The 25,620-nt window shown below is 43.9% G+C and overlaps 4 protein-coding genes across 5 annotated transcripts in view; all 4 read left to right on the forward strand.

Annotated features, from left to right (window-relative positions):
* Positions 1-654: 654 nt before the first annotated feature.
* On the forward strand, positions 655-12,846 carry LOC130401952 (phosphatidate phosphatase LPIN3-like). Its single transcript, XM_056606003.1, has 19 exons — positions 655-827; positions 3,265-3,465; positions 3,786-3,881; positions 3,994-4,250; positions 4,624-4,719; positions 4,916-5,919; positions 6,010-6,103; positions 6,367-6,554; positions 6,666-6,759; positions 7,175-7,244; positions 7,629-7,721; positions 7,973-8,028; positions 8,611-8,764; positions 8,943-9,091; positions 9,305-9,391; positions 9,559-9,711; positions 10,927-11,041; positions 11,550-11,653; positions 11,737-12,846. Exons 2-19 carry the CDS (start codon positions 3,274-3,276, stop codon positions 11,885-11,887), a joined length of 3,153 nt encoding a protein of 1,050 aa, XP_056461978.1. The 5' UTR covers positions 655-827; positions 3,265-3,273; the 3' UTR covers positions 11,888-12,846.
* Positions 12,847-12,919: 73 nt separating this feature from the next.
* LOC130401954 (E3 ubiquitin/ISG15 ligase TRIM25-like) lies at positions 12,920-15,870 on the forward strand. The gene is made up of 2 exons (XM_056606005.1): positions 12,920-13,022; positions 13,499-15,870. Exon 2 carries the CDS (start codon positions 13,508-13,510, stop codon positions 15,098-15,100), a length of 1,593 nt encoding a protein of 530 aa, XP_056461980.1. The 5' UTR covers positions 12,920-13,022; positions 13,499-13,507; the 3' UTR covers positions 15,101-15,870.
* Positions 15,871-16,280: 410 nt separating this feature from the next.
* Positions 16,281-23,140, forward strand: tpra1 (transmembrane protein, adipocyte asscociated 1). 2 transcript variants are annotated; one of them, XM_056606006.1, is made up of 11 exons: positions 16,281-16,552; positions 17,245-17,416; positions 17,623-17,755; positions 18,055-18,141; positions 18,882-18,954; positions 19,154-19,233; positions 19,810-19,920; positions 20,029-20,089; positions 20,306-20,408; positions 20,649-20,729; positions 21,086-23,137. In XM_056606006.1, the coding sequence occupies exons 2-11, from the start codon at positions 17,256-17,258 to the stop codon at positions 21,324-21,326; spliced, it is 1,131 nt and encodes a 376-aa protein (XP_056461981.1). In that variant the 5' UTR covers positions 16,281-16,552; positions 17,245-17,255; the 3' UTR covers positions 21,327-23,137. The 2 variants fall into 2 exon arrangements, with proteins under 2 accessions (XP_056461981.1, XP_056461982.1); XM_056606007.1 differs by having other exon boundaries at positions 16,294-16,382; positions 21,086-23,140.
* Positions 23,141-23,249: 109 nt separating this feature from the next.
* The window catches only part of LOC130401956 (MICOS complex subunit mic25a-like), a 61,799-nt gene continuing 59,428 nt past the window's right edge, over positions 23,250-25,620 (forward strand). Inside the window, exons 1-2 of the mRNA XM_056606008.1 lie at positions 23,250-23,610; positions 24,305-24,398. Of these exons, the coding sequence (XP_056461983.1) occupies positions 23,527-23,610; positions 24,305-24,398 (178 nt within the window). The 5' untranslated portion in view covers positions 23,250-23,526. The remainder of the gene's footprint in view (positions 23,611-24,304; positions 24,399-25,620) is intronic.

Genomic DNA, 25,620 nt, shown 5'->3' on the forward strand with positions numbered 1-25,620 from the left:
ATCATGCTTTGGTAATCGGTTCTTGGCGAAAGTTATTGATATGTATTTATATGGTCAGGGATGTATTTCTTGTGTATTTATGCAGGACAAATAATGGAATGACATCGCATTTTTACTTTTTTTTTTCTATGTGCAAAAACGTGTTCAAGTTAGAATGTACAAATATATATTTTCAGAAACCGGATTGGTGCTTAAAGCTGTACACGGTAACATTTTAGTTTTGAAGTTGTGACAGTGATAACAGAGGTCAGAGGTTATGCATAACACGTTTTGATGGCAAAATAAACACAAGAGGCGGGATTTTATCATTGTCTGTCTGATGGTTGGCTTTTCCAATGATTGATGGAATCCGTCTTTCATGAGCATGTAGGTTTAGGGAGTTTTCTGAATTGTAGCGTTACACCGGTCTACCGCAACGACACTTCCGGTCTTTTTATTCCAATGAGCTGTCTACGCCAGTTAACAGTCCAAAGGGCGAGAAGAATACGATGCAAAGAAAAGTAACAACCACACAGTATCGTAGATGTCAAATGGTCGTTTTGAAGAATGATTTAACAATAGCCGAAACATGTAACGGAAATAAGAGGGATAATGCTTTATCAAAAGTCCCGCCCTCTCTCTGGCCTCTCCCCGCCATGCAACTGTAAATCCCGCCATCTCCTTCTATCGCCGATAACGCTCATCTGGAGTATCTCTTCCCAGGCGTCCCTTCGTGAGACGAGAACGCCTGGGAAGTAGGTTATTGGTCCTCCCAGTAACCGCACACATACAAGGAAGTGTTTTGGATTCAGGTTAATCTTCTATACATCTCAAAGGCTGCATAAAAGGTAAGAAAGTTAAAATATTTAAATGAATATTGACAACAGTATCATACAGCCCACACTACAAAGAAACAAGTGGGAGACCCTGTATTTTCTTGTGTCTTGAAGGTGAACGTGTACAATACTTCGTGGCGTTCTTTAGAGGGGAACTCAAAGTACTGTTTTCAAATGCGTGCTGTCTCTCAAAACGGGCTGAAGATATTATCAACATTAACGCTTTCTTTAGTTTTCAAATCGATCAATGCTCGTCCCGCGGCCGATCGGGTTTGCAGTCCGTACAGTATTTATAATGTTTATTTTGACAGTTCGCTGTCAAAAGACAAAAAGGAATATTGCCTTGGAGTCTAACAATTGCATTTCGGGAATATCGTGTGAAGTCATGGAAACAATTCGGTTTAACTTGAGCCAAACCTCCCCCCAAACAAAAAAAACATAAAACTAAAAATACTTTATTCCGACGCTGACCAAGCCTTTAGCAAAGCCGTTGAAATACTTGCACCATAATGTTCCACACTTGCATAGTGTTGCCACTGTTTGACAAAAAAACACAATGGTTAACCTAGCCAATCGCCAAACGTATTCGTCATCAGAATACAGAAGTGAGTAAAACATAAACTTAAAATAAAATGTATAAATAAATGAAGCGGTACGTGTCACGGGTTAGGGCTGTGTAACTTACCTTGTTCTGTTATGATTGCCTACAGGTAGCATTGCCACGGAATTAGGCTCATTACAAAAGTCTATTTGCATCAGTTTTCCTAATGGTGACATGACTGAGCTTGTGCCCATCGAGAGGGCCTATAGTTTCCGAAGAGACCCTCCATCCCAGTTCCCAGGGGGTCGAGCCCAAAATGTGTGTGTGGATCATCTATTCACTGTGTTCATGCGGGTGCGCGTTTGTTCCAAGCCCATGTGAATAGAATGGCCGACCCTTTCAGAAACTGCTGCTCTGGCTGTCATGTGCAGTGTGATTTTTGGACGTGTGAATTAGTTATGTGAGGGCTGGTGTGTTAATGGAGTGCAGGTTGGTGGGGAGTATAAGTGATAAAGATAATCTTAACATGTAAGTGATAGTGATTATACTTCGTTGTATACCCATTGTTGTACATATTACCTACCAACTTGTTATGGACTGGATTATTCTGTCCACATTGATGATCACTAACCAAATGGGAAGAATAGTTAGCCAACCTCACAGGAGTCTGACATTTTAAAGCTAAAAAAAGTAATGTCCTGTAGCAAAATGTAGACAAGTATCTCAGTGGAGTGTAAAAGATGGGGGTATGTTAGGTCAAATCGGTGTCACAAAGGATTCTGGGAGATGAAGGCGGTTGAGACATCTTATGGCCGAAAGGGGCTCGAGGGGACAAGGCCTGGTTGGGCAGAGACACCTGCGTACTTCGCTTTGGGTAAGACTGCTGGTGATGTGAGACATTTGATAGCTTGATCTTTGACTTTTGTGTTGTGGGGCTGCTTTAGGACATGCTTCCAAATCTCAGCGTATAATATGTTTAGTAATTACTAATGAATGTTCCGCTTCTGTGTACAAACAATGTGCAACCTTTTCAATGGCAAGGACGTAACTATCGTGAAGGTTACACTATTGAGATGGCTACAAAATAGTTTCATAATAAATACTTGAATACATCTTACTTGAATACAAAGTACAATATACGATGGACATTGATGTCCACGATTTTAAGTCTATCAATAAATAAATATCTTCACATAGTTTGTGAAACGCTTCACAAAGTGCAAACGTGTCTGTGTGATGATGTCATCAAACACACTCCTCCAGTGTGGGATACCATGGACCACACGGAAAAGTCTTGGCTCCAGGACGCTCATGGTGGGACATGCTGATTCTTGTTTGAAATAAACAAGCAGGTCCTGTCCTGATTATATCCACTTAGATTTGAAGAATTTCTGTTTTCTTTGTCCTCAGGTCTAGAATAGGAACAGGTCTAGCATAGGAGCTATTATCTATTTTCATACTTGGTGTTCGCTGTATAATCTTTCAGCCCTATGTGGCATTAAAATGACAAAGACCGGAACAAAGGAGATTGCACAGTAACGGCCCGCATTGATGTTGTAATGACGATATTTCAGCAGTCCCATGACTCACTTAGGTTTCGCACAGTATACCTTAAGTCCACATTCTCACAAGACCCCAATCCAAAGGTCAGATTTAGCATTTATAAAAGTGCAAAACTTATCTTAGTTTAGAGTCATTGTGTGAGTACATCAGAGTGAGCAGTCGGACCTTCTATATTGGAACAGGAAATAAACAAAAATACTTTTTATCAATATAGTCTCTGTTTCTAGGTAAGACGTTAGCATCGTATAGAAGACGCTTTTCTGAAGACATTTCCGACCAGTATGATGTTGACAATGGACATGAGTTAGACTAGGCCTGACCTAACCGATCTGATGGTAACCCAAGTCTCAGACCATGAACCTGGTGGGCCAGCTGGCGGAGACGGTGTTCGTGACGGTGAAGGAGCTCTACCGAGGCCTTAACCCCGCCACGCTGACTGGGGGCATCGATGTCATCGTCGTGCGCCAACCCGACGGCTCGTACCAGTGCTCCCCTTTCCACGTGCGCTTCGGCAAACTGGGCGTGCTGCGTTCAAAGGAGAAAGTGGTAGGTCTCCCTCTGCTTGGCCTGGTAGCTCACTGTGATTTATTTTCATGTCCACAGAAGGTAGGATTGTTTAAACTTTAGTGGCTACGAAGGTGTTCAACCTCCAGCTGCATGGTACTTTGAGCGATCTCAATTGCCAACTACCTACCTAGTATGCTTGAGCAAGATGACTAACCCCTCTCTGCTCCTTAATGACCTGTTTCTGAAGTCAATGCAAGTCTTGCGTTTGAACGTGTGTGTCCTACATGTCTAAATAGTAACGTAGTCCCAGATTTCTTCCACTAAGTACGTCCTCTCTCGATGCTGTTTGGTGTGGCCAGGTGGACATTGAGATCAATGGAGAGCCAGTTAACCTTCACATGAAACTAGGGGACAATGGAGAGGCATTCTTCGTGGAGGAAAATGAGGACATGGAGGTAGGCTGATGACCCCATACTTAAAACGTTTTTTTTTTTACAAATTATGCGCTGACATTTCCCCAAACCAATTGTGACAATACATTTACCCCCCCCATCACTTGTGCATCAGTTCATAGTGCCGGCCCACCTTTGCACCTCCCCGATCCCCATGGAGCTCCCTGAGCTAGGGGGGGAGGAGAACGGCGAGGTGGCCCCCGTCGGCGGCGGGGCACAGCCGCCCCGCAGGAAGAAGAGACGTCGGAAACGCTTCCGCTCCGACTCCCACCTGAGAGAGGAGGGCGGCTCCTCCTCAGAAGAGCGGGAGAGGGAGCTGAACGAGCAGGAGAGCCCTGCCAAGGAGCAGTATGTCAGTCAACTGCAACTCAGGTCGGTCATCAAGGCTACTTTTGACTGGTTATGGACAAATCTTTTATACAAAGACAAATATGCTACAATGACACAGCCAAAGATAAAAAGGATCCGTGCTCGTTAGAATGCGTACAGCATTGGAAGCACCTAGCGTCGAAAACATTGCGACATTGGAACATTAAAGAACACCGCAATGTGGTGCTCAGTGGCTGAGCACCACTTTCCTGTCAGACATTGACGAGAGATTGTGTTGTTGTTGTTCCAGTACCTCAGTACTGTGGTTTAAAGGCTATATAAAATGTTCTATGCATGCTTTTTCATGATGGTTTGACGCTAAACTCAAGCCAGTGATGTTGACCGATCAAATGAATTTGTCGCGTGTGTCTTCCAGTAAGTCCATCTATTTCTCGATATCCGAGGAGCCAGGATCCACGCAGACCCGAGAGGTTCACCCCCACTCAGAAGGAGAGTGTTCCCCCCCTGAATGGTGAGCAATGTTTTCCTGTTAGATGTTGTAGTTCCTGCTGTCACACTTGCGAACCAGGAGGCAAGCGCTTTTGACTGCAACCATTTGAATTACGATTCTAGTCCTTCGTAAAAAAAAACAAAAAACATTTTTAGCATCTTCTCTCCCTGATATATAATTTCTCTCCTCTCCTCTCATCTCCTCTCATCTCCAACAGTGTGTTTTACAGTCGCTCGTCCTCTCCTAAGAGTGACTCTGAGCTTGTGGTGAAACCCCAGGAGTCTTCTGGCCCTCAGATGCAGTGGAACTGGGGTGGCTTCCCCAAGGTCCGTCAGTCAGAGAGAATTCTTGCGGAGTCGCATCGCGTTTTCACTTTAGGCCACTCCAATTTCCGCACAATCGAGAGGCAGGATTCCTTCGACGACGACGACGACGACGACGTCCAAACCACCATTCGCTGTAGCCGGGCTGGAAGTGTGACTGTGGTGAGGCCGCTAGCCAGGACTATGTCCCTAGACCTAGATCTCTTTTCCCCACATTCGTCCATGCCAACACTGGATATAACCCCTCTTATAACCCACTCCACCCCTAATGGACTGCATGACACTCCAGCCTCGTTAGCCCCGGTTAGCATGGACACTCCTGTGGAACAACTCGGTAACAACTCATTAACCCAGACGGACAGCTGTGAGGCAGAGAAGACGTTAGCGGAGGGATGCCCATCCGATGCAGAGCAAGAGGACCAAAGAACCTCCTCGATTGAGTCGACAGAATCTTCTGAACTCGCCCGGCCTGAAAACGGCCAATCCAAAGATGAAACCACAACCGTTGCGGTGTGTGAGATCCCTCCGACTGGTAGCATTGGCTCTGTAAGACAGAACTGTCCAGAGAGAAAGTCTTGCACTGCCGTCACGGACACACTAGCCAGCGACGAAATTATCAACACATCCACTGGCAGGTCTATATCTGTCACAGCCCAAAACAGTAGGGTAGAGTTATTGGGTAGCACAGACATTTTAGTGCAGCACAGCGCCATGGTTGAGCCCAGCGAAATGGGTGCCATGATTACTATTTCTGGTGGCAATGACGACTGTACGGAGGCACATGAAGAGGGTGCGTCAACTTTGACCGACAGAGAAGCAGAAGGCCTCCTATTAACAAATCAAACGGCAGAAATTCCTCAAGATTCCACCAAAGCAGATAAACAGGACAGGAAAAAAGGTAAAACGCTTTTCCAGCGTAATCAAACATACTAGGAATTAGCTGAAGACAATCGCTGATTGGTGGCATCCCTGTTGGATTTCTCAACAGGTAAACGCAGTCAACACCTGGGACCAACAGGCATCTACCTGGATGATCTGACCACGCTGGAGCCTGAAGTAGCTGCACTATACTTCCCCAAAAGGTAACTTATTTTGGTTGGCAAAGACTGCATTAATATGAGGGGCTTCGGTAGGAGATCGAAAGGATCTCCTGAGATATTTGCATATTGTCTAAAACCGTTGATCCTATGGACTGCTTTATGATAAGGGTAACGGGTCACAAATACTAAAAGATGTGTAACTCACTCTAAACTTGGCCGACATTAGGAAAATTAACCCAGTTTTCATGTCAGCTCATGAATAAAGTAAAAATCATTAAAAAATGTGAGGTCTGCTCTTCCTCCAGCGAAATGGAGGCAACATCCCGCTCTGGGGCCGACCAGGGTTCCACCTCGGGGACCCAGTCCCCCCAGTCGGTGGGCAGCGGGGCCATGGACAGCGGCGCAGAGTACCTGTCGGACTCCACCACGGATCCCATGGACGTCAGCATGTCCCTCTGTGGCTGCGTGGGAGACACCAGCAGCATCAGCCAAGGTGTGTAGCAGACATGATGGTGTAAGGATGTGTGTGAGGCGTATAGGATTGCTGTGAGGTTTAATACCATTTGTGTTGTGTTCTGCTTCCTTGTGTCGCCCATCTGTACAGAAAAGTTTAAAGAGCATATTGTGACCTTCAAAGACTTCTTAAAAAACCCAGGGATCATTGAGGACCCCAACCTGGTGATCTGCATCAACTCTCAGTAAGATGCAGCCAATAATTAAGAACATATTAAATATATATTGTCAGTCGATGACGATAACTATAACTGCTTTTCATGGCTATTACCGATAAGATGACCGATATCACTCATCACTCATAATTGTAAACCAAGCTCTATAATGGGGAAAAGCTGGTAAAAAAGCGCTTGGTCAGTTGAGCTCGATGTGTTTGTGACACACTCAATCATTATGTTGGCACGACAACAGCATGCATCACTTGTGAAGCCCTATGGTTAAGCCAGCTGAGGCAATATTGGCTTCCAATTATCGGCTCCAATAATCAGCTATAATTTATTTATCGGATTAATACATAATAATTATTGGCAAATAATTGATCTTTGTTTCCTTCAAATCAATCCATAGCTTCTCACACCGATGTTTTTCTCTATGTTCCAGGTACTATAACTGGGCCGTAGCAGCTCCAATGATTTTGTCAAAGCAAGCCTTCCAGAAGAATCTTCCAAAGGTATACCATATATTTAGTATGCAAAATAAAGGTGTGTGTCTTCGGAATCTTTTTGGCTGCCTTGAAGCTCTGCGTTAACCAAGTCAACTAGGGCCAATGAGTCGATCCGAAAGCCAAAGGCAGCGAATTTAAGCAGTAAAAAGCAGTAATATTCAAAGCTAAAAATTATGTATTTTGGTCAGTCTTATTTATATAGTTCAATATTTGTAATATACATGAAACAATAGCACTAGGAAAGATGCCCTTGGTTCGGATGAACCGAGATACTAAGTTGTGTGTGTGTGTGTGTGTGTGTGTGTGTGTGTGTGTGTGTGTGTGTGTGTGTGTGTGTGTGTGTGTGTGTGTGTGTGTGTGTGTGTGTGTGTGTGTGTGTGTGTGTTACAGAGTGCTGTGGACCGGCTAGTGAAGGACAAGATGCCAAAGAAGTCTGGGCGCTGGTGGTTCTCCTGGAGGAGACGGGACATGGACAACAACCAGGTGACCAAAGCTTAGAACTCTCTCTCCCTGTCATCACGTACATACTCTGATACACCTCAATGAAATGAATGTATGTTTTTTTTGGATGTAACAATAGAAAAGTGTTCATCAATATTGAAATGTATATATTATTAGAAATGATCTTCGGGGGATTCAGGTCCAAGTAGTTCTGAACGTTAAGCCTTTGTATGATCCTGTTTTGAATAAGGTTCTAATACTTTGGCTGTTTTTCTGCTTTGTTACCTTTTCAGCCAAAGCCCTCAACGCAGGAACAAGAGGTGTCCCTCTCTGCCTCCCCAACAATAAAGTAGGTTGACCTTATGATGATGACCATAATTCTAAACCTAAAACTGCTAAGACTTTAGATATGTTGACAATATCGCATTGTGGTCCACTTTGACGGCAATAGCGCAAGAGATGGCGGCGTCATTACAAAGCGTCCTGGCGTCATGCCTCCTGGCAGGAGGTTCTGTTGAAGTTTGATGTCACGTGTGCAGACAGAAGTCAACATTGAACAGGGAGTGAGGCTGTTGTTGTGCTGGTTATCTTAATATCAAGGTCAAGCTGCTTCCTGAACATAGAACTGTTGAGTCAGTCAGTTCCTGTTAGGCACTTTATCAGCCGTTATTCGGATTGCTACCCCGATTGTGTACATTTGACATACATTACGTTGGGCCTCACAAATTCTTTGAAATTCATAAAAAAGATGGACAGTGAAGGCAGACACATAAAACATGCATTCATAAATTATTTCAGAACTTAAAAACTTCACAAATACACATTTGGATGTGGAATCTGCTCTAATTCAACTCCAGTCACTCCAGATTAAGACTAGCCTGACCAGCGATATTTAAATAAATAAATAATATTCCAACCCTTATCTCCATAGGGCAACCCTGGATGACATGTTCAGTGACGAGGAGGCGGGGCTTGGTCGACAAGCCGTCATGCCAACAGACAGCCAATCATCGGACAGCATGAGCACCTGCCAGTGTATCAGCCAGATGTACAAGAAGTCCCTACGCCTCACCTCTGAGCAAATAGTATGAGCTACACACAAGAGACACACAGCGTGACCATCCAGCCCATTCTAATCCTCTCTGTACGTTTGCATGAACCCAGACGAGGTTTGAATACACGCTTTGCATGAGATTGTTGTTGGTCCACTTTAAACCCTTCCACAGCAGCTTAACCTTCAGAACTTTGCCTCTGTGTATTCAGGAGCGTTTAAATTTGCGGGACGGGGCCAACCAGGTAGTGTTCAGCGTGACCACCCAATACCAGGGCACCTGTCGCTGTGAGGCCGCCATCTACCTGTGGAACTGGGACGACCGCGTCATCATCTCCGACATCGACGGAACCATCACCAAGTAAAAATAGAAACCTGTGGTGTGTGTGTGTGTGTGTGTGTGTGTGTGTGTGTGTGTGTGTGTGTGTGTGTGTGTGTGTGTGTGTGTGTGTGTGTGTGTGTGTGTGTGTGTGTGTGTGTGTGTGTGTGTGTGTGTGTGTGTGTGTGTGGTATACAGTAGATGTTTATATGTACATGCTCACATTGTCATGACATCCCCGTCCCTCTCCTATAGGTCTGATGCACTCGGCCACATCCTGCCTCAGTTTGGTAAAGACTGGACACACCAAGGCATCGCCAAACTATACCACAAAATACACAAGTATGTTACGTACAATGTAATAAATAAAAAACTTGTACCAAATGGAATATAAAAAATATATATTTGATAAATGATATTATCTATAAAATATTAGTTCTACAAGCAATGTAACAAATATTTTTGTAAATATTGTTATTAAAGTGATGTTTCTGTTTTTCCCCTCATAGAAATGGCTATAAGTTCCTGTACTGTTCCGCCCGTGCCATCGGTATGGCTGCTATCACCAAGGACTACCTGCGGTGGGTCAACGACAAAGGAACGGTTCTTCCTAAAGGCCCCGTCCTGCTAGCTCCCAGCAGTCTCTTCTCAGCGCTACACAGGTAAGTCCTACACTAGGTCGTACTCACCTGTACCAGGATTACAAAGCATCATTTAAAGTCATTGAAAGTATTAATTACAGGAAGGGTAGGCAATTTGGAAAAAGCCTGACAGAGAATAAGGCCTATTTTGAACTGAAAAAATCCCAGCCCTCCCTTTAGGCCTCCCTCCAAAGTCTCTCCCCCAAAACACGTGACTAGCTCGCTAGCTTTAGCAATAGGTGTGCCTAGCCTTGTGGAAGACTCCAGTCATGCAATGAATGCGCGGGCAGAGTGTGTGCTGTTGGTAGGTAGGTAGACAGACCATCAATTCATTCATACAGAATGAAAGGATTGGACGCTATTATTACAGGCCTGCTTCTCCCACAGATTCCTGATTTTTTCCTTTCTTTCTCATATTTGTGGAAATTGTCTGTACTTCCCAATTACAACAAAATAAATGCTTCCTCAAATGAATTGCCTACGCCACCTTAAAAGAGTAACCAAGCTAAAGTGACCCAATTTTTTTTATAAAATCATGTTTTAATGGAGCTAAGCACACAGAGCGTGAATGTATTTAGCTTGTGTCGGACTAGGAAAAAACAAAACATGTTTTGCATCTGTCCCAATGTGGCTAAGTGTTTTGGGCTTTATGTTTGCTGCTGTACATTCGAGGAGATTTTAGTGTTTGCTTACTACTTGGGAAAGGCACACAAGGTAAAATAGAATGTTATGAAAGAATAGGCTTGACTACAATCCAGAAGTAAGCCTTAGTCTAACCACTCATTGGTGAATAGGGTCTATGCTATGCAAACAAAATTACACTCCATGGACAATTTACATCTCATGAATGGATTGAATTGAAGATCTCAAGTATCTACTTAACCATGACGGGGTGTCCTGTTATTGGAAAATAATGTATAATGGGGCTGGTGATATTATGTTATTGCCTTAAATCAGCGGAAATTCAAATATTCTTTCAGCATATTGTTTTTGCGTTGTCAAGGAAACATCTAGTCGACAGTTCTATTATGCCATTGTTGTGAGGTATCAGGTGTCCCATGATTGACAAATAATACACACCCATTGAAACGACAATGGTTTGATATGAAAGTATTCAATCCATCGATTTGGTCCAGGGTTTTTGATTCAAGTATTAATTCAGGTTGCTCAAAATGACTTGGAATGTAGTTATTGTTTGTTTATTATTGTTTAACAACGTGTTCCCCATATGTGCAGAGAGGTGATTGAGAAGAAGCCTGAGGTGTTCAAGATCGCCTGTCTAACTGACATCAAAGACCTCTTCAACCCACAGCGACAGCCCTTCTATGCAGCTTTTGGTAACAGGACCAATGTAAGTGTGTGTGTGTGTGTGTGTGTGTGTGTGTGTGTGTGTGTGTGTGTGTGTGTGTGTGTGTGTGTGTGTGTGTGTGTGTGTGTGTGTGTGTGTGTGTGTGTGTGTGTGTGTGTGTGTGTGTGTGTGTGTGTGTGTGTGTCAGGGAAGATCATGAAACACTGTTGTTCATGGCCACTCACTGAATTACCCATTCATATTTGCACTCAAATGTAAACCTGCCCTCAGGGTCCTAAATCAACTCCTAGAAATGTTTGTTTATACCTGCCTGAGTGAAAGAATCTACCAACCGAGCGATTTATTTTAATATTTTAATCCTGAATTTACTTTTACCTGCCAAATTTCCTTATCTCCCTGCCATTGGTTGATTAAGAAGCCTGCCTGCACTTAATGCCACTATGTACTACCCGGTTAGCTGCCTACTACATTTTGTTGAGTTGTTATAATGTGTGCAATGACAATATGTGCAATAATGTCGAATCTCATCTAAACATTCATCATATTGCAGGATGCCTATGCCTATAAGCAAGTGGGCGTCCCCGACACCAGGATCTTCACCATCAACCCCAAAGGAGAGCTCACCCAGGAGAAGACCAAAGGAAACAAATCCTCGTAAGAAGCCCGTTGAAGAGATCGCCATATATTTACAGATTGAATCGATTTTTAAGTGTGTGTTTGTGTGTGTGTGTTTTCAGGTACAACCACCTCGGTGAGCTGGTGGAGCATTTTTTCCCCATGCTGTCTGTCCGGGGAAGCTCTGCATCCGGCTTTGAGTGTCCCGAGTTCAGTCACTTCTCCTACTGGAGAGAGCCTCTGCCTCCCCTGGACCTAGAGGCCATGCTGTGAGGGAGACGTGCCCACTCGCAGTGCTCTCACCTGGGGCTGTGTCTTCCTCTGTCCTCCCTCTATCCTAGTTTTTCTGTTGCAAGAAATATAGGGGAATCTATGTAACTTATTTGTGGATGCCGCAGAGCTGTTTATTTATATAACGATTGATATATCTTTTTAACAAACATAATGCAACCCTGCAAATGCAGGGAATTTATCATATTCACTAATGACTGTTTCATGAAAGACTGCTGTGCAATACTGTGTACCCCTGACCTTTTTTAGGATCTGTATAATGATCATAGAAATGCACAAAAAACATGTTTTTAACTGGTTTTCTTTCGATTGATGAACTGGACCTGCCCGTAGACATTCCAAAGAAATATTAAGCAAAGACAGAAATGAAAAAAGAAAAATGGTGCCTTAAGGATTTCAAATAAAGCCCTGCCCATCCTGGACAATTTTACTGTTGCTGAATTGTTCACGGTGAAAGTCTAATCAAGTGAAGGCTACACTGTAGGCTACATTAGTCTACTGCAACTGTATCTCATGTTGCTCTTCCTAAATTAAATGCAGATGAGAAGGATTGGGGATATTGTTTTAGCTAATCGTTGTATCATCATGGTTGAAAATAGAATATCCTCCCTAATATAATAAGTGAATATATTTGAAGTTTCTGAGGGGCAGAATAGTCAATGTATGGCCTACATTATAAGCTGATGCGGATGTTTCGTCCCTGTAAAAGTTAAGAAATAGTTAAACCGCATGAACGGAGGCGTAGTTGCCATTTAATCATGCTACAACATGATCGTATACAGGCTGTTATTAACGTGGCTTTCGTTTCTCTTTTGTAGGCCACGATACTATCTGAATATAGAGTGCATTACTATATCTCATGTTTTTTTATAATAAATTGACATATGTATATCTTGAATAGCTCCGACTTACACCAATAAAAATACGACAAAATGTAGTTCCCAAACAACCTCGCTGTTGACCTCGTTTCCGTATCGTACCTCCTGTGCTACAGACTAGTAGGCTACGGACGGTCTCTGCTGCGCGCCACATTCACCATGTTGACGCGAGGAAGAGCAGCGTCTGAGAGGAGCGCACCTTCACTTCGCCTTTAAACATAGCCTACTCAACTCCACAGGTTTGTTTATTCTCACAAAGTATTTCTTTCGACACTTAAATTGCTCTGTCATTTAAACATTAAAAAACGGTAAGTTACGAAAGTTGTAGGGGAAAGATCATCTGAAATTAGACTGTAAATAGGCATGCACGGTTTGATGGCAATATAACTAGAGCTATAACGTTATATGTTTAAAATAAAATGTTTACCGGTGAACTGTTGGGATATTATGTACTTTCATCTTTGGGATCGTGTTCCTTAGAAACGCGTTGCAAAACGAAACTTGAGCAAACAAACCGAACCCAGTGCGACATCGATTGAACCTTGATACGAGTAATAAAGTGTCTGACTTTAGGGCTTTCATAGCTTAGCGACTAAATGCAAATCGACTAGCTGCTTGGCTTTTACTTTTGTTTGATTATCTATAAGCCTTTGTGTGCATGTATACTACAAACCTGTCCAGGCAATTCATGACTATTGCTATTTGTTGTTTAAAGCCAGCTGTCATGTCCTGTACTGGGGAAACCATCTCTGCCAAGAACGAGAGGGAGTCTACTTGTCCCATCTGCTTGCAGCTGTTCTCTGAGCCAATGTCTCTGCCCTGTGGACATATCTACTGTCTGCCATGTTTACAGACCATGTCTGCAGGACTTGATCAAAACAACTGCCCTGAATGCCAGCAGGAGTACGGTGGAACTGATGCCTTGGTGAAGAACATGAAAATGTGCAGCATGGTTGAAGCACATAAAGCTGCTCTTGGAAGTGATGTCAATGCAAACAAATCATACTTAGACTGTGGCAAAGAAATGACCGCAACAGAACATAGAGAGGTAACATGCTATTGCTACCAAGCAACCGAACCAGCTCAGAGCCAATTAAAGGAGCCTGAGAAGCAGAATCCCCTGGAGGTCCAAGATGGCTACAGGACTGAGTTAGATTCCTCAGGGCCCCTACCCGTATCTCCTAAACAGCACCTGCCCACTCCACCTAAACCAGAAAGCAACGCATCAAAGAAAACGGAGATGGACGAACCTAAATTCCGACTGGCCTCCCAACTCACAGAGTTGACCGTCAGGTTAGACATGGCCGAGTGTGCTCTGAGGAAGGAGAAGGAACGGGAGGAGGAGGTGAGTGCCGCCAATGAGGAGCTGAGAGCGGCCGCAGCAAAACTTCTTCATGACATCCAAGCTCTGTCCCTGACCTACAGTGAGGCGGTGACCCAGTTAATCGAAGGAGAGCTGAGCCCGGGTGAGGGTAGCCTACGCACCAGGGTGAGTCAGGCTTCCCAGCTGACCGAGCAGCTGAGACACACAGTGCTCAGCGCAGAGTCCCTGTTGACCGAAGACGACAAAGCCACGTTCACCGAGGATCTGAACCTCCTGCAGCCACGCATCGTGCAGCTGATGAGCCAGCCTCAGGCGGGGGAAGAGGCGGAGCCCGGAACCGCATCGAAAAGGAACGTCTCACTCGCTTGCGCCAAGCTGGAGGCAGCAAACGCTGATTTCAAGGCGGGCACGGGAGACATTCACCGCGCGCTCCGGAACCTTCTCAACCCGTCGGAGGTGACCTTCGACCCGGACACCGCCCACCCCAACCTGGTGCTGTCGGGTGACATGAAGACGGTGACCTACGGTGCCACCAAGCAGGCCTATCCGACCTCTCCGGAGAGGTTCACCAGCTTCCTCCAGGTGCTCAGCAGCCAGAGCTTCTCCGGTGGGGAGCACTGCTGGCGGGTGGAGCTTGAAGGCGCCCCGTGGGCCATCGGCGTATGCTACAGCGGGCAGCTGGCCCGCAGCGGGCTGCCCAGCGCACTGGAGAGCAGCCGCAGCTCCTGGTGTCTGATGTGGTCCGAGAACCGCCTGAGGGCTTTCGAGCGGGGTCACGATGTGCCGCTGAAGTTAACCACACTGTCACGGACTCTGGAGGTGCGGCTGAGCTTCAAGAGCCACAGCCTCAGCTTCTACAATGTCTGCCTGAGCGGGGAAAAGACACACGTGTACACCTTCAATGCTGTCCTCACAGAGCCGGTTCACGTTGCGTACAGGATGATGTCCGCACACCCCAAAGCTCGTATCACTATTGGGGAGGCGTTACTGTAAGACTTTTCTATTAAGTGCCGTCGGTAATGAAACGAGAGACACTTTATCAAATATGGTACAGAGAGAGAAAGTGTTTTTGTATATATTTGAAGGGACTACATGTAGGATTTTACCATGCATTAATCTATTAAATGGGCAATATAAGAACAGGTTGTCATTTACGTCACAACAATTGGGCCCGGAACAAGAACGGAAGAGACATGTGATGATGGCAAGCGTTGGTAATTGCAAATATTCTATAGTGCAGAAGCTTAACCTATAAATATACCTGTATAATATGCTGTGGGTCAAACAGCAATAACTTTGTTAGGTGATTTGACAAAGGTTTTGGATGACGGAACATTTTCGTAATGAGTAACTGATGCCAAGACCAAACAACCACAGATAAATGTAGGACCCCGTCATGGTTGCTTGCAACTATATTTATTGTTATACTTGTAAAATAAAAAAATCTTTATTAATCCCTGGTATTTGACATAAAATGTTACATAAAACATTCAAGAAGATTAGGAGGATTATTCTACATCTGAAGACCTGGGTTCAAACAATTTGTGGGGTTAGTCTGCATTTACAATGATTGAATGATATATACATTTCAACCATTACTATAGCAAATGAGTGGAGTTGTGTTCCAAGATGTGGAGATCTGAAAATTTTCTGATTTTCTTAGTGCCTTCGCTGGCCTGGTTCAGGAAGTATAGGTCAGTGAACTTTGATCGAAGGCAGACAGCAGGACGTGTCTTCTGTCACTCCGCTAAAAAAGTGTTTCATTGATCAAACCAAAATAATTGAGCTAATGATTCACACACATTGTATAAAGTTTTCCGAACAATCCAGATCCCTCGAAATGAATGTATATTTTCGACCAATCAGATCGATAGAAATGCTTCTTTCTTTCCGACCAATCAGATCGTTCGAAATAATAACTACGCTATGTAAACTACATTAATCTGCCTTTTTATCACTGTGACTTAAATATGTAAATGTAGGGAAAAGGAGAGAGAAAAGGGCTAAAATCCTATGTTTTGGACATTCTCAACAAAACTCTTTCACTTAATTAGGCCATTCAACATTTCCTTACGTCTTAAACTATGTTGCTTTATTTAAACATATTTTCACCATCATCTTGCACTACAGCAGTCGCCACTTTTTAATAGGTCCATGACGCGTATCCATGACCCTACCCACCGCCCTTTAAAAAAAGACTAACTTCCGGTCCTTGCTCTCGCGATAACTTGTGTGCCCAGCGGAGAGCGTCTCAGCTGACCAGTGGGGGAATTTGGTGAGCTAACGTAGTCGTAGAGCGTCGGCTAGTCCACAACAGAGATGTCGTTGTCAATATATTCAGTTTATTGATCGACCTCGTTGCATTTAAAATACATTTTCATAGCGCGTACTTATAGCTTATTCCGTGAATTTCCCCGTTTCCTCGACAAACTAACTTTCGATTGGGTAAGTTATATTTTGCTTCCTTAAAATTCCCTTTCGTATCTAGGTTGATGTTGGGGTTTGTAATCGGAAGGCATACAATGATTAGTCGTCAATATATGCAACTCGAAGCACTCGTGATGGAAACATCCATCTCCCCTCAGTCGATTACATTTGTATACAATTTAGCTTAACGTGTTAGAATGCTAACTATTCGTAGCTATAGCTTCCAGGCTGTTATGCCGACACAGTGTATATATATATTTCGCATTGATTTTGTGACCTCGGTAAGATGACCACTATAGAGAATAAGTTTCTAATAATGTCGCATATTGGTTCGTTGTGGTCACGCTTCCCTAATCGTCAACAAAGGCATTGTGATTTGTTTGTTTTGAGTTTGAAAAGGGGCGACCTCGTTGGAAGTGTATTTATCCTAAACAACACAAACCGATGTTGTCATATAACATGATCCGGGGTCGTACAAGGCAAAAGTATTGTCTACGACGAGAGAGGAACGATGGGCTTGCCTTCCTAACGTTGTTTGGACTTAATATTATGTAACTGCTGTTGTTTACGTGCTCGTATTGTTCCATTATCTGTCCCTCTCTCTCTGTATATGTATATGTATATGAGATGGATAGATAATCGTAGTCGTGGCCGTTGCTGTAGCAACTTCTAATAGTTGGCATATTACTGTATTTACCTTATCCTGCTAGGCCTCGACATCATGCTGGACGTAGTGAGATTTGCGCAATATAATGGCAGCACTACACCTTCGCCTTTGGAGAACATATCAACATTCCCGACCTGGCAGCCCGACACTGAGGCCAACATCTCTAAGCCCCACAGATGTCTTCAGGTTCTCTATGAGGACATTGGGGACTCAAGGTAAAGCGTGGTGTTGTACAAGACAATTCGACATTATGTCCCTTGTTTCATAATTTAACAGTAATATTGTACCTGTTGCTTCAAATCCAAAAGCCTCCCTCCCCCATGTTTGTCACCATACAACAAACACAACATGAAATTCAACAGCATATGTCTTATTTTCCTGTGTATGCATTTTTTGGGGGAATCCTTCTCCTAAACATTAGGGTGCGTTTCTGGGACCTGCTGTTGCTGGTGCCAAATGTGGCGTTTTTCATTTTCCTGATGTGGAAACTCCCCTCCGCCAGGGCCAAGATCCGCCTTACCTCCAGTCCCATCTTCATCACCTTTTACCTGCTGGTAGGGTGCTCTCTGGCAGAAAAATTGGATCCTATCCATTGACCTGTGATGGAATATCACTAAACAGATAATGGCCACCTACACATTTGATTCTATTCAACGGAAATTATAATTCTAGAAAGTCTCATGAACTTAAGTGCCATTCAGACAACAACACTGTTTTGGAGGGAAAAGTAGACAAGCCATGTTGAAGGATCTCCAATATAATATGAATTTGTATTAATATTCATGTTGTGGAAATTTGCTAGGCCGATTCAACTTGATACTTATTCAGTCCAATGTCACTTCTCTGACCTCAGGTTTTTGTGGTGGCGGCGGTGGGAATAACAAGGGCCATAGTATCCATGACAGTGAGCGCATCCAGCGCAGCCACTATCATAGACAAGGTACATTGACTTGCCCTTGAATGTGTGTGCTTTTTTGGTTTAAAAATGTTCGGTTTTCATCCCCCAATCATAAGGACTATAAATACCTGCATAAAGAAAGTATTGAACAGCTTAACTCTCACTTCATTAAAAACACATGACGAAACGAACAACACGTAAATGTAATAGACCGCCACTCCATTGTGTAGGGTTCGGACATAAACAGCCACTATTGCTGATAGCTCCTGCTACCTGGGCCAGTTTATTAAGCATTAAAGGAATCTTGAAGATACCACCTTGTTATCTGAAGCTCCCAGAAACTCCCATTAGTATAGCTTCTGCATGACCTCTACGGGTGTTTATGCTGAAGGGGGGAAACATGACATTCCTTGCATACCAGACAGACCCCTAAGCTGAGGACAGCACCAAGCTCGCTATTTCCTCTGTTAAGGCCACTCTGTGTTCATCCACAAGGGAACACTATGTTTAATGCCAGCATTGGGAATTAGTTTTGTGTTGTTGTCAAATTTATTAATTATGTGATATGTATGTTTGGGCCACACGTTTATGACAAACAGGATAGTTGTGATTATAACAGATTTTGTATTCAATTTAACAATTTGGCAACCAGGTTATTTATTACAGTGCCTATTGCTGAGTTGTAAAATTTTTTTTTTATGAATACAAATTGACATCAACATGCAATTAATTGTGCAGCCCCAATGTATGTGACTTATCTGTTGTTGTGTGTGGTCTGTTAGGTGCTGTGGGAGATCACTCGGTTCTTCCTGCTTGCTATTGAACTGAGCGTCATCATCCTCGGCCTCGCTTTTGGTAAGTGTGCTTCGAGTTGGCTCACATGGTTTCACTTCTCATTAAAAGTAGTAGTAGGAGCATGCACTCAATCTTAGTTCCATGAAGTCTCCTATTTATGGTTGGCTCCTCTTGACTCGTAGTGTAAATGAAAGCGTGTGATTGTCACTAAGCAGACTGTGTTTGCGTGTTACCTCTAATGCTTGTATTTATTTCTCAGGGCACCTGGAGAGCAAGTCCAGTATAAAGCGCGTGCTGGCCATCACTGCTGTCCTCGCTTTGGCCTATTCGATTACACAGGTAGCTGTCTATTATTAGAATCATTGTTATTATTGTGATAAGTCACGTGTGTTTTGGTGATGCCGAACCTGTCTGCTGAGGTTAAAACCTAATATACAGTCACCATGTGTAATCTGCGCGAGTCAGCCAGAACCAAAGATGATGTCATCACAGCCCTCGTGCAGGATACACATGGCAATTTGTTGCTTGTCGCGCACATCTGAAAAGTTTAAACTCGGTAGGCAGAGTGCGTCAACTGCCATCCACAACAATCTTATGGCAGAGCAGCGACTATAAACGGGGCTTACAGAATAATGCATTGAGAAACGCAGCCACATTAGTAGCTCTGCCAATGACAACAAGGATGTTATTCATGCTATAGGGGGTCTATCATTTGGTTGGGGTAGGTCAGATGTTCGGTTAAGCTCAACAAGGAGCAATTTTGCTACAAGCTGTTTGCGTGTGTGTATTTATTGCTGTCGCCTTGCCCTGAAGAGGGGATTCTGTGTTTAGTTTGGATGTTTTATTACAAGGGAGCCCTTCGTTCTTTAGATCAAGGAAAAGCGACGACGGTTCCCTTTTTTCTGTTCTTCTCAGGGCACCCTTGAGATTCGGTATCCAGACCATCATCTGTCTGCGGAGGATTTTAATATCTATGGCCACGGAGGGAGACACTTCTGGTTAGCCAGTTCCTGCTTCTTCTTTCTGGTCAGTAGACGTGGGCTGATGGCAAATGGAAAAAGATGAACTCATACTTTCCCCTTCATTGAAGCAGCTTCTATTACCGCATTGTTTTTTAATTTGTTTTTCTTTTAGGTGTATTCCCTGATCGTCATCTTGCCTAAAACTCCATTAAGAGAACGGCTATCACTGCCATGTAAGTTTGGAGCAGAATTACTTTTCAGCATGAGAGAGATTTTTAAAGTTAGTGTGACACAGTTTTATTAATTAGATTTTTTGTGCATTTGACCAAATCAAGATGCCTCCATAAGTTCTCCGTCAACCTTTTTTAATGATTTCAAAATCACTGATTTCCAACGATCAGTCGGTTCAACTATTTGTTCACGGCCGTTTAAACTATTTTCTTTCACAGCTAAGAAGAGTTTCTATGTGTATGCTGCCGTTCTCTCTTTGCTGAACCTCGTCCAGGGCCTGGGAAGTGCCCTGCTTTGTGCTGGGATCATAGAGGGACTATGGTTAGTACACTCTAATGTCTGCCATGAAGTTCAGAGTTGGTAGCGAGTTAAGGGTTAATAATTCAATTAATTTGTTGAAGCAAAGTGTTGTTTGTAGTCTGAAACTACATCTACATATTTAGTGTTTCTCTGATGCATGATGGAAAGTGTTTAAAAGATTGATCATGTTTTTATGGTCATGTGCGTTTGTCCCAAAAATAGTTTGATCGTTGGCTTGCAAATGTTCGTGTTTTTCTGCAGCTGTGTGGACGTCACCACCTTCCTTTACTTCTCAATCTTCGCTCCTCTCATCTACATCACGTTCCTCCGGAGATTCTTTGGGTACGTAGCGGCAGGGCATTACCCCCCTGGTATCCTTGGTTACACCAAGGATGGTTACACTCACTACCAACTCTGAACTTCATGGCAGACATAAAAGTGTACTAACCATGGTATCCATGGTTAGTACACTTTTATGTCTGCCATGAAGTTCAGAGTTGGTAGTGAGTTAAGGGTTATTAATTCCCCTGGTATCCTTGGTTACACCTTGGTATCCTTGGTTACACCAAGGGTGCCAGGGGGGAACGCTTCTCCTCCATTTGCGTTACGTTCAATCATGTGCCCTATTTAAGTATAATTATTTTTCTTCCCCTTCATCTATTGTGACTCCCACCCTCTACCTCCCTGCCCCGGTACAGCTCAGAGCCCAAGATCCTGTTCTCCTACAAGTCCCAGATGGACGAGCCCGAGGATAGCGACGTCCACCTGCCTCCCACCTCTGCCGCCGGAATGGGCCGCAAGGAGCAGCCCGACCAGGGCCTCTACTACTCCTCCACGCAGATCGACGGCTCGGGGTCCGCAACGGCAGGGGCCTACCTGGACGACGTGGTCTCCGGCAGCGTCTTCAGCATCAACCGCTGGAGGCCTATCAACGTGTAAAGAGAGTGAGAGCGAGAGAGAGAGAGAGATGGAACCGTGGATTTCCGGATTGAGGATTGTTGGTGTGTATAGAAAGCAGTCCAGCCAGGATAAGGATAAACAAAGAGGAGTTGTTTGGAGGGGACGTTGCAAGCCACTTGTGTGACTTACAGACGAATGAGAGTCCTCTTCAGTGTGTGACTGCCGGAGCAGCGTTTTTCGACCCCTACGAAGAACACTGTAGTTCTGTATGGTTCACAACTGCTACCCAATGGTCGATGGAGCATTTCATATTGGTTCATTCCCTGCCTTCATTCCAGATGTGTGTTCTCTGTTCTCTCTGTTGATCGGCCGGTCGAGGGATCTGTAGTCTGCACTGAGTCTCTGGTGAAAAGCTCTTCAGTATTAACCGTGTGTACAATTCCATCTATGGCTGACTTGAACTCTGCCTTTTTTGGGGTTCATTTCCCCCTTGTGTCAAATGGCAGTGCCTCCCACCCATTTTTTGATATTTCCTTTTTTTTTTAGCAAGGACTAATCGCTACTGCATTCCCATTGTTGTCCAAGTGTTGGACTTCTGCAAGCAGTGGTGCTGTGTTCTCTTCCTGTAGACATGTGAAAGGCTGTGCCGTGGTGTCATCTGTATCACTGTTGTAGTGGTGCTTAGGAAATGCCTGTAAAAACGCTGGCTTCTTATGTCTTTGTGAAGGAAGAACACCAGTTTTACTACCTACCAAAGCAGGAATCACTCGCTGCTGGAGGCAGCCGAGACACGAGACGCTCATCCCATAGTGTTTTTCTTGGTCCCTTGTATTTATTGCAGAGATTCACTTTGATGGCAAGTAATCATTCCCCTGTTGGAGATGGAGTTGCCTTAAGAGGTGAGATATGGCACTTAATTGCATTCAATCGTTATAGAAAATTTAATTTCACCCCAGAAGGTGTAATTATTTATAAGCCAACATCGACATTCCAATCTTGGGACATGCAATTCTATATGCCCTGTTGAAAGTAAGAGAGGTTTCTGTATTGTGGTTCTGTCTTTATTTGTGACAAACTATGTATTTGCCGGTTTGCATTTGTGTATGCAACCGGTATTCACAGATGTATGATAGATGATAGGGCTATGCTGTTTTTGTGTCCCTCACTCAGCATATAAAATTACAGTGACTATATACTGCCGTCTATAACAGCAGGATTGTATTCAGCAAATTTAATTAAATGACTTGAATAGAGCTTTATCTAAAAGAGCAGGTACTCATTTCCATATATTATCAATAGCTCATTTGGGTGATGTAACTAACATTCCAATAGAGCAAATACCATATTTTTTTCTTAATGCCTGCGAGACAGTTATCTGTGAATATTGACATAGTGCTGGAAAATATATACATTTAGACTGGAAATATGAATGTATTAAAAGCTGAACTGTGCTGTGCAATCCATCTCAGAGTGAACTGTATGCAGAATCGATGTAAATTTCTTTGTTAAATCATTGTATTTTTGCAGCAAATATTTCTTTGCAGTGTCAACATTGACTGGATTTTCAGATTTATCCATTTGATTTTGAGTGCTAAAATTATTGTCTTAAAATGTTATGCAGGTTTCAGGCTCTCCGTTTAGGCACAATGACGATGAATACGATTCGGCACCAATATGCTATAGCTACATTGTTTATAGTATGCTACTGATAATGGTGATTTTAACTGGTTGAAATTTTAAGGAGGAGCAACAGTAAAGTACGTTTTGTGAATTATGTCCAGATAAATGTATGATTAAGGTTACGGCTCCGCCTGCTGGTAACGCAAGGTATTAAAAACAACTATCTGCTTATTACGTTAAATATATATTTTTTCCTCTTCGATTCGACAATCGACTGACCGGTAGTCGACACAACCGACACGCCTGTAGTCCTAAAAAATATTTATAAATCCATTTCATATTTGCCCTCAGTAGTGTCCTACGCTGGACTACGCGACTACATCTCCCATACACCATTTGCCCACCATTGATACATAATGCAATCTAATTGGATCCGTAATATCTTTCTCAACCTATGATGTGTGTGATTACTGTTTATCCTCGAGTGACCTTTATTGGTGTATTCTACACGCCGGTAGGTCTATGTAGTGACCTAGGTCGCTTCTCCTTTTAGTGTCTCCACAATATATGTACATAGGGGCGCTCATCTTCACAGACGAAGTGAAATAGGCACAACGTCATGGGGGGCAATGGAAGCGCGTCGCGGAACGTGTCATTTGGTCTGGACGAAGAGGAGAAGGTCACAGTCATTGAAGGAGTGAAGGTAATTCACCATTGACAAAGTTCGCGGGCAAGGTATATTACAATGTCATACGAAGTGAGACTGCAGCTACAAGAGGGGTTTCTTAGATGGGCGTTTCAAAAAAGCATATCTTATTCCCCCGCGCAAACGATAATAATCATGCAATCATGTTATTAGTGAGTAGGTTCCATGTAGCTTCCTATACTTTCCTCAAGTTAATGGTTTGTCTAAACGTGTGAGCCTCCTCGGCTTACATTGACACACGGCGACATGCCATCATCTGACTCTCCGCAGACACGATGACACATGAGCCGATAATAAGGACTGTCAACAATGTAATGGTATATTGATATTCTCGCCCTACTGATATCATGTAAGTATTTATAGTGGTTTTACTGTTACTAATACAATTTGAATTATTACCCGACTAAAGTGAAAGTGCTGCTTATTACACTTACGGATAACGTCAAGAAATCCATGAGCCACAAGTATATCCTTAAAAAATAAAATAATGCATGTAATAACAATAACATCAGGATAGAGAACTGGCCTGCGTTTTTTTAACGTTACGTTGATTTGTGCTCTCTTTTCCTAAGTGCGCCGGATGTGGGAAGTAGCCCTCAGTAGCCTACGCTACGCAGTAGCCTTCTGTAAGCAATGGAAAGAACAGCATATGTGTTTTGTGTGTATTCCCCTTATTCCCCTGCGTGCCCAGCTGTCAGATGAAGTGCTGCGGCGGATGAGGGAGGCCAAAGCCTCTCAAGGCAAGGGATCACCCCCTCACGCAGACCACCAGAAGCCAGCCCCAAGTACGTACTAGTACTACCTATAGCCAGAGTTGGATGACCCCCCCCCCCCCCCCTACACCCCATATGGTGCTGCTCAACCCTATACGTTTTTAGATAAACAAAAAAATGTCTATTATAAAATGAAACATTAGACTGTTAGGTTTTTACAATCTGTATTTTGAGAATGCCTACCCAAACACAATCCTCGAGGTATCATACCCTCTTTTTTTTGTATCTGTAGCGTCCTTTAAAGGGACTCTTACCTTTGTTGCATTTTTACACTTTTTTTGGATAAGATTAAATTGGTATTAATAAGGTAATAACACTCTAAAATGCAAGACAGACCCACCAGGAGTAAAAACAAACAATTATTTTACCCTCATAATATTTAGTGAAAACTTCAACCAATAAGATTCTTCGGACCGAAGGATCTTATTGGCCGACAGACCTGTCTGTTTGCTAGATGGACATGCAGGTTTTCCGCGGTTTTCCGTCTGCTTCTTGTGGCGCATTCGGGCCCGCGTCATCAAGGCGCGTCCTCAACTAGAGGGTTTGTTTTGATTCCACGGCAGACAGTAGCGAGTAGCGACCGTAGCGACTGACGATGGCAGACCAAAGTGGTCCACGGCGTACTGAAACTGCACCATTCAGTCCAATTAGGGGACTCACCTCGGACTCAGACTCACAGAGTTACCCTCCTCTGGAGCCTCAGGAAGACCAGACTGTTGGCCACCAACTGCACCATTCAGTCCGACAAGGGGACCCGATTCGGCCTCAGAAGCCAAGTGGTCCCGCTCCCCTGGATGATTCTCAGGACCTCCAGACCGTTGGCAACCAACCGCACCACTCAGTCCGATTACGGGACCCGTTTCGGACTCAGACGCGAAGTTGTCCCGCTACTCTGGAGCTCCGGGAAGACCTCCAGACCGTTGGCACCCAACCGCACCACTCAGTCCGATTACGGGACCCATTTCGGACTCAGACGCGACGTTGTCCCGCTACTCTGGAGCTACACGAAGACCTCCAGACCGTTGGCACCCAACCGCACCACTCAGTCCGATTACGGGACCCATTTCGGACTCAGACGCGACGTTGTCCCGCTACTCTGGAGCTACACGAAGACCTCCAGACCGTTGGCACCCAACCGCACCACTCAGTCCGATTACGGGACCCATTTCGGACTCAGACGCGACGTTTCCCGCTACTCTGTTTGTAATGCTCATACACCTTTCTTATACTCAGT

Source organism: Gadus chalcogrammus, chromosome 13 (genome assembly GCF_026213295.1).
Source record: "Gadus chalcogrammus isolate NIFS_2021 chromosome 13, NIFS_Gcha_1.0, whole genome shotgun sequence".
In the NCBI taxonomy this organism is placed as follows: Eukaryota; Metazoa; Chordata; class Actinopteri; order Gadiformes; family Gadidae; genus Gadus; species Gadus chalcogrammus.